We start from the raw sequence: 9,184 nt of genomic DNA, 5'->3' as shown, positions 1-9,184 counted from the left end.
TCTCTGGGAGTAAACCCCATTGATCTCAGTTATGGGACTGACCTTGGAATAGATATGTATTGGATTGTGCTGTAAGTTCTCTTTCAATAAGAGTTTTGGTGACATGAAATCAACCAACTTACTTGCATACGTAATACATTTTATCTGGGTTTCTTTTGCTCGGTTCCTCTGGCCATGTCATTTACCCTTGCCCAAACTGCAGTTTGCAAAACCAAACAGAACTTTGCATCTGATCCTTGATGGATTGGGGGCATTCTAGTCTGCTCAATTACTATAAATTGTCTCAAGAGGCAGTAGTTTAAATAGCAACTTGGTTTGCAGTAGGTAAAGCAGAATCATATGCCTGACAAGCAATGGATTATCCACCTCCCCATCCTGTCCTTAAATGAGGCCAGCACATGGTTTCATGATTCTCCATGAATCTTATGGACAAAACGAAATGGCTTTGTCCTTGTCCTTTCAGTGCCCCTTAATAAGTGGTGTATTGAGTACCTGTCAAAGCAAGGAAAGGCCTCTCCCCCCCCCCCACAAAAAAAGTTACTAGGAAAGTTGAAGAGGATAATATATGTAGTTAAGTTCAGAAGTTAGTAGACACCTATTTCTGCATGCAATCAAATTGTCATATAAATATGGTCTATAAATAAGTTACACCATACCAGACAGTTGACTGTAGCTTATCTATTAAAAAGGAGGCCGGAGGGTCAAATGAAGAACAATATATATAAAAATAGCAGGACAAAGACCATCATTCATTATGTCAAGACCAAATATTCCTGCATACATACCGAAGGTTGAAATCCTGTATTATTTGGACATAAGCTCCATTGAATTCAACGGGGCTTACTTCTAAATCAGATATGTACAGGATTGCACTGGAAATCAGTCTTCTTTATTTGTTACAGCTTTATTTATTATATCAACCACAGCATAATGAAAAGCAGATGCAAACAGATGCACAACATAGTATCCATCACCATGACAAACACATAGCATTTTAGCATGATGTGTATCAACAGGGATGTAGACATTGTTTTTAACAAAAATCTGCCTGACTTCAGTGGCAGTAGCAAAAGATAGAATTATGTAGCAAATGACAATTACTATTCCATCTATAGCCATTTATTTTATTATTTATTCAGCTATTATGGAGTTTCCCCCAGGTGGCATTGCTGCCAAACCATGGCATTCTAATCTCTCTCAAGTTATATTCCCATTATGAGGAATGGATGAAGGAGTTGGGTATGCTTTGCTTGGATAAGAGGAGACTGAGAGGAAATATTATAGCCTTCTTCAAACATCTTAAGGCCTATGACATGGAAGATGGAGCAAGTCCCCCCTCCCACCCGCTCTGGAGGGTAGGAGTCAAACCAATGGATTTAAGTTACAAGAAAGAAGATTCTGCCTCAACTTCAAAAATAACTTGTTGATGGTAAGAACTGTTCAACAGTGGAAGGGACACCCTCAGAGCAGTGACGGAAGAACCCTCTCCGGCACCCAGGGCAGGACGCCGAGGGGCGGGGCGAACCGCCCAGTGATGCACATGTGAAGTCCGTATGGACTGTGCATGTGCAGCATCCCGTATGGAGTGTGTACACTGCTTGCAACGACTGTATGGGCTGCCGCTTGCACAACGACCATACGGGCTGCCACGTGAGTGGCATCCCATACTGAGTGTGCATGTGGGGCATCTCGTATGGAGTGTGCATGTACGGCAGCCCATAATGTCGCCATGCGAGAGGCAGCCTGTACGGACGCTGCACGAGTGGCACCCATACTGACTGTGCATGCCCTCGGCCACTCTACAGCTGGGGGGAGGCAGGGGTCATCTTGTCACCCCCTCCAGAGTGGCACCCAGGGTGACCTGCCCCCTCCGCCCCCCACTTCATACGCCCCTGCCTCAGAGAGTGGTGAACGCTACTTCTTTGGAGGTTTTCAAGCAGAGGTTGGATGGCTATGTGTCAGGGATGCTTTAGATGAAATTCTTTGAGATGCTTTTCATTCAGGGCCCTTTCCAAGTCTGCAATTCTCTGATTTCCATCCCCCCTGAGAATATTAAAAATCATCTTGCAGTGGAAGGTGATCTGCTTGGGAGTCCAAGGTTCCTAAATTATACGCCTAATAGGATAAGTATTGCATATGGTAAAATATCCTCCTTTTGCTTTACCACAATGGGCTAGTTTTATTTTGAGACATCTGTTTGCTTCCTTGTGCAGCTTGAATAAGACTCTGGTAAGTAGTAGGGCAATGTGTTCTGAACAGGTTTTCCACCAGGGCATTGCTCCCAATGATCACATTTCTCTTCTCTTTCCTGTTCATGAAGTTCCACAGGTGCAAAGCGTAGGACTCATTGAAGTCTGGCTTTGAATCCCACACTTCATAGTACTTATGCCACAGTGTGTAGGGGATGGGATAGAAGCGCTGGGGGTGCAAGAAGGAAATGTTGTGACATGTCTGATCCTCCACATTATTGAAATCTGTGAGGTTGCACAGCCTCTTTAGCACCCTTGTGATTAAGTGAGGTCCCTGATTTCCCCAGATGGCTCCGTTGTAGTGCTGAACAAAATCTACCATGCAGTCCCAGAGGAACCAGTGATGACGCTGAAAACCAAGGATCCCATTGCTGGAGAACTGGGAAGACTGGGCTGCCAAGAAGTTGGCCACTGGGATGGGTCGGATGGAAATGACATCTGTGTCCATATAAATCCCACCATATTTCCACACCATTGCAAGCCTGATTGCATCAGAGATAATATAGACCCAGTTCTTCTCCTGTGTTGCATTCACCTGCAGGGTTAAAAATGGACACAGAATCAAGGGACAGCTCCTAGCTCCTAAGACATACTCCTTACTTCTTCCTTTCAATGCCTGCAATATTCCCACTACTGGAAGTTCAGGAATGCTTAGCCCTGTGGAGCAGCTCAGGTGTCACATGTATGTGATCCTAGGTTCAAATTCTGGATGTGACTTCCCACTAGAAAAGACCTCACCTCTATGCTGGCATATCTGAGAAAGTGTAGGGCCTGAACGTATCAGTGGGTTCACTGCATCAATCAGTATCTCAGCTCCTACAGAGACCGCTTAACCTGTGGGTGGGAGCAGAGCCCAGTGGTAGACCACAGACATCATGTTTTGCCTGTTGAACACCCCAGGTTTAATTCCCACTATATCCAGTTCAAATGATCAGGTAGGTGATGAGCAAAACTTCTGCCTGAGACCCTGGAGAACTGCTGCCATTCAAACAATACTGAGCTGCATTGGCATATATTTAGTGTAAAAGGAAAACATCAATTTTTAACATGCTGAATAGTACTACACTGGTACCTCTGGTTACAAACTTGATTTGTTCCGGAGGTCCGTTCTTAACCTGAAACTGTTCTTAACCTGTGGTACCACTTTAGCTAATGGGGCCTCCCACTGCCGCTGCACCGCCACCACGCGATTTCTGTTCTCATCCTGAAGCAAAGTTCTTAACCTGAGGTACTATTTCTGGGTTAGCGAAGTCTGTAACCTGAAGCATCTGTAACCCGAGGTACCACTGTAGCCAGTTTATTCAGAATTTCTGGAAAACAGAAATTGTGAATTTGAAACTCTGAAGCCCAATGCAAGTGTAACATATGATGGTGTGTTCTTTTTCATCATATTGACTCTCTCTTCTGAATTCTCCCCACTACCTGGGCTGATTGCCATGTATGGTGATTACTAATACGGTAAAATGATACCAAAGGATATAATAAAACATGCTTTGAAGTTGCATCTTCACCAAACATTACTAAATTTAAGCATACAATGACATTTCAGTGTCTTGGTAGGAAAAGGCAGTTAACAATTTCTTTTCCTTTGCACTGATAAAGCCACCAGTAAACAGTTTGTATTTTTTTAAAAAGGAGATTGATATTTGTCACCAAAAATATTTTTCAACTAACTTTGCAATTAATGTATCCCACCAGAAAATCTTTCTCTCTCACCTGATGGTACCACAGGAACAGAGGTGTGTCCTGGAACAAAATGTCCATCTCCAGGGGGAAAAGGAAAACATTCTTCATAGCCGATAAGAAAGACAGCGAAGGGGAAGTCAACTTGAAATCTATCATTGTGCTATTGTTCAGTCCTTGCATAAAAAAAATGATGGGTCTGTCCGAATAGATTCTAGCAGCAGATTCCACAGAGCATAAAACCAGTGGTGGAGGCTGCAGATGATCAGTTGTCTCCAGAAAGATGATACTTCTCCCCTGGGAGAGGACATCTTGGGGTATCACAAGTTGTTTAGCAACAGGTTTGCAGGAAAAGAAGCAACCAGGTTCTAGGGAGAACTCATACAATATCCCAAATGCAAGCAAAAAGAAGATACATAGGTACATCTGGCTCTCCTTCAGCATGTTGACCGATTCTCCAACTTTTGATCTTAATAAAAACATAATAAATATTAGTCGTACTCTTCTTCACACACACACACACACACACACACACACACACACACTTGTTGCACTCTTGCTTTTCAAAACCTTAACAATAGGTGATCACCATCCTTCTCAGCAGAAGGTTGTGCCCTATTAACAGATTCTGTAGGGTTGCAATGGAGATGTGGGATGAGGAGCCTTGTTTACAGCATGAATGAATTCTTTCAGTCTCCTAGAAAAATATATGGTTAAAAAGAATGGTTCAAGCAGGGGTGTGAAAGCTGTGGCCCTCCAAATGTTGTTGGACTCTTGCCAGCCTCAGTCAAACATGGCCAATGGCCAGGAATGAAGGATGTTGTAATCCGGCAGCATCTGAAGGCCCCCAGCTTCATCAACCCTGGGTTAGTGGTTGACAATACAATCTGATATGTCTCATTATTTTCAGTGGAGCTTACTCCCAAGTAAGTGTATATAAGATTGCAGCTTGCATTTGGGGGGATTTTCCTTTCCTTTCCTTTCCCATCCCATCCCATCCAATTTCTAAGGGTGCAAAGCCACTCACTATACATGCAGACCATGGCAAAAGATCTGAAATCCAGCAAAAATCCTGGAAAAGACCTGCAAATTCTTGGGAGATAATTAGCAGGATGCAGCAGCGTTATTCATGGTAAAATTCAAAAAATAAATATAGATGTCCTCTTACCACCATTTCCTAGATTCCCTTACCTGCCTAAGGGGATTCTTTTCCTGGGCCACTTAAAGAACCCTCCTCATGTTGCTGAGTAGACTCCATTGCTACTGCTGAATTCAGTGTTCCCAGTGGGGCTGCATTCAGAAAATGAACCAAAGTCTGAATTGATTCCCCTCCCAAGCACCAGGCTTTTTCTTCTGTTGCAGACAGGATGCTGATGGGATAAAATTATTTACGGGAGCTCATTCTTCTCTATCGGTGATTAGTGTCTCTGTCCTAATATGGAAGCAGAAATGAGGTGAATAGAAAGCCCATGTCAGGTCTCTGCTGCAGCAATATCAGAGATGGATGGCAGATGAATAAAATTATTTCGTAATTGTTCAAAGTTAGAAAGAAAAACAAAATGCCGTCCTCCAATTTTGGGAAGGTAATACAGTTTTCAGGAGAAAATGAATGTCCCTTCTTCCCAAACTCTGATGTGCTGAGATTGTGTCAGCCAGCTTGCTTGTGCGGCTATTTTGAGACTGTCCTGAACGAGCCATAGATCATCATGAGCCCAATGTCTTCAACAGATGCCCTACAGTACTTTAGGCCAGCTGTGTCTGCAGGAGACTTCAGGAAAGGTAGCAGCTGGGATTCATATAGGTTAGCATCTTGGGTGTTGCTCCATGTCTTCAGCCTCAGCTCCTCAGAAACTCAAAACTTTATTGAATTCAGTTGCAATCTCTCCAAACATGTCTGACTGATTAAAAAAAATAAAATTCAAAAGGTAGCACCCTCTCTATGTTGGTACCTTGGAACACCCTCTAGTTTGCAAAAGACAAGGAATGGCTTTTCTGTCTTTCCCACAACATCCATCTTTTCCATCCAGAAGATCATTTTTGCCGTCAAAGGGGTTGGAACTGATTAAGCACTGCTCCTTCTGCAGAGAAGATCTATTTATCATTGCAAGACAAGTGGCTGAGTGGAGTTTGCAAAGCTCTCCTCAGCCAAGATGCTGATCTCAGTGCTGGCTGCTTAATAAATGTTATCCACTCCTTCTCAGCTTTGCCTATCACAGTAGAAACTTTCAGCTGCGATGCTTCAGCCAACAGCACTGGAGTCGTTTCAAGCGATGAGCTGTCGGAAGAAGGCTGAAGACTCTAAACAGCATGAATAATTTAATATTCTCGGAAGCATCTGATTGTCATTAAAGCATCATTTTGGGGAAGGAAAGGCCTGTTCAAAAGGTGTGTCAGGGTAATTTTGCAGATTAATCTCTTTTCAGTGAATATTCACTACTCTGCTATACTCAAAATCAGGATGCTAAAGAGAAGTGAGATAAATTATCATTTTCTTCCAGTGCATATTTGCATGTGCTTCTTTTACTCTCTTTTAGGGCGTGTGGGATGTTGTCTTAAGGAAAACATGCTTGGAACCATCATTGCCAGTTTTTAGGTGCCTGGGTTTTTGCCCAGACTTTTGGTCATTCACTTGGAATGTAGTGCCGTAAGGCTTTTGACCTGTTTCGTGGAGTTCATTATTCTTATTATAATTATTGTTGATGGAGAGCATTTTGAAATATTGTTCTGTTATATTTCTTCTGTAGGTATGGTTTTTAAATGATTGCCAAACTGTGTGGTATTTTATGGATTCGTAAATCACTTTGAGACATTTTCTTGTGGAATATGATGCAGAAATGTAATATCAGGGATGTGAAACCTATGGTTTTCCAGATGTTGCTGGACTCAGACATTGACATGGATGCGACAGAAAAGGAACTTATTTCCATTTATGGTGGAAGTGCTCACACTTATAAGCATTTTGGATAGTGAGACATACAGAAATGGGGGAAGAATACTGCAAAAATCAATTCATTGTACTCCAGAGCTTTTTTTTGGGGGGGGGGGGAGGGGAAATCAAGGATTAAACAAGGATATTTTATCTGTTAATATTTTTATTAATTGCCACTAGTCCTTCTAATTGGAAGGAATTAGAAAATCTGTCTATACAATCTTCGTATAAGAACGTCTTGTTTATTGAAATCTCTGCAAAGATAACATTCAACTTAAAGCTGCAACAGGGTAAAGCAAAACCATTTCAGTATCCCTTTATCATAGACCAAAATATGTGCATCTCTCTGTCAGAAACAGCCAAATCTATATGGACTTCATAATCATGCACACATGGTCATTGTCCAACTTCCTTTTTGTTATCGGTGCAGTTGAGTCATAACCATACCATTTTTAAAATAATAAAAAATAATAATTGAGAGGACATTTGTAATGACACTGCATTACGTGCTCACCTACACCAATGTTTCAGTCGATAAGCTTGGTTATATGTTTACTCTTTTCTTTATATTTGTATTCTTATCTTGAAAATCAATGTGTGTGTGTGTGTGTGTGTGTGTGTGCGTGTGTGTAATTCAAGCCAATTACTTTTCTCTTCAATTTGCTTTATGAAAGCCAGATATGGAAGTACATGTTGCAACATCCTGCCAAACTCTCAAATTTCTCCAACGTGTTCTGTGAAAAAGGATTTCCATTTTTCTGCCTCATTTTTGGGGCATTTCATAATTTCTTTCGTGGGGGTGGGGTCTTGTTCTTCCCTTATCACTGCTAGGTGGCCAAGGGTTCTCTTTCTTATAAGCATGGCTTATAAGCTCTGCAGTCTGCGGGGTCCTTTTATGATACTCAAAGCCATGCCTCTTCACACTCACATGCAGCTTTTTAAGATTATACAATGATCTTACCATTTTACAATAATAATAATAATAATAATAATAATAATAATAATAATAATAATAATAAGGACTGCATTGCAACAATTAATGCAGACCTCCATGTGTTGCCTTTGAAGTAGATAATTTCTGAGAACATGCATGGACACATGATTTGGAGTGCTCAACTACCTTCTTTTGAGCTGACTTGTGTTTTCCACGATGTTCCATTGTACACAACTGAACTTGCACACCATTCTCTTGAATCTGAAGCACATTGTAAAAGAATAGAAGCATAACCACCCAGCCACACCCTACTTACCATTTCCCCCTCTTTCCCCCTCTTTTCTTCCTAACCAAATAATGATAATAATAAAGATAGGAAGCTTTAAACAGAACAGAGCTGAGTAGTTCTATCCTGTTTCCATTTGCTGTTTTTATGTAATCCATCCAATCCACTTGGTTTATTTAAACCAAGGACTTGTACATTGACCACTAATAATGAATCCTAGGTGAATCCCAATTTATTATGCTGTTTTTGCAATGTACAAGAAGACTTGGTCTTTTAAATTATACCATTTATTATTTCTATGATCCTTGTTTATAAAATCTAATAAATCTAATAAATATCTAATAAAATCTAATAAAAACAAAAAACAAAAAACAAAAAAACAAAACTGAGGCACATTGTGTTTTCAGTGCTTCTGAATGCTTAGCTTTGGAGCATACCATGGCTGAAAAGCTTCTCTTTGGTGTTGATTGGGCAGATCTAGGATCTAGAATAGGGACCCTATTGCAGAAACAGCAAAAGGTCTTCAACCTCCTGCGACACTGGACCACTACACCACTGCACAGGATGTCTTCCCCCAGGGCTTAACTGAAGCATGGGAAGCCTGCAGAGTGCAGAACACTGAAGAGATTATAGAATGAAAGAAAAGACACACACACACACACACACACACACACACAAAACCTTTGAGCACCTTGGAAGTGAAGTAAGCATGGAAGAAACCATGAGAATGTAACTGATTCCCCACCCCATCCTCTTTGATCATTTTGTTGTCCCCGAGAGGGGGCAATGACAATAAAGATATTATTATTATTATTATTATTATTATTATTATTATTATTATTATTATTATTATTATATACTCCTACAGAGACTACCTTACACTGCATTTAAAACCAAAATCGCATTTGGATAAAAACTTTCTCAGGTGGCTAGTCCTAGTCTTTATAACCCTATACCTTCTTCCAGAAGGCAGAAGCTGAAAGAGATCATTTCCGGGGTGCGTACTATCCTGCACTATCTTCAGCTTTCTTATGACACCTGGAAGCATAGACTAGCTTACAGCTCCAAAATCTGAACACCTTTTTCTTGGAACATGGCACATA

At 41.1% G+C, this 9,184-nt stretch overlaps 1 protein-coding gene across 1 annotated transcript; it reads right to left on the bottom strand.

Moving 5' to 3' along the window:
• Positions 1–1,588: 1,588 nt before the first annotated feature.
• Positions 1,589–4,397, bottom strand: A4GNT (alpha-1,4-N-acetylglucosaminyltransferase). Its single transcript, XM_028730888.2, has 2 exons — positions 3,966–4,397; positions 1,589–2,784 (listed from the first exon to the last, which is right to left on the bottom strand). Exons 1-2 carry the CDS (start codon positions 4,374–4,376, stop codon positions 2,161–2,163), a joined length of 1,035 nt encoding a protein of 344 aa, XP_028586721.2. The 5' UTR covers positions 4,377–4,397; the 3' UTR covers positions 1,589–2,160.
• Positions 4,398–9,184: the final 4,787 nt, after the last annotated feature.

The sequence above is a fragment of the Podarcis muralis genome, chromosome 6 (genome assembly GCF_964188315.1).
Source record: "Podarcis muralis chromosome 6, rPodMur119.hap1.1, whole genome shotgun sequence".
NCBI lineage: Eukaryota > Metazoa > Chordata > Lepidosauria > Squamata > Lacertidae > Podarcis > Podarcis muralis.
This window is presented reverse-complemented; position numbering and strand designations above follow the sequence as displayed.

Bases quoted from the DNA above. Each gene is read 5' to 3' on its own strand.
- A4GNT (XM_028730888.2), bottom strand. From the start codon at position 4,376: ATGCTGAAGGAGAGCCAGATGTACCTATGTATCTTCTTTTTGCTTGCA. The intron at 2,785-3,965 runs GTGAGAGAGAAA...TTAACCCTGCAG, and splicing joins TGTTCCTGTGGTACCATCAG to GTGAATGCAACACAGGAGAA.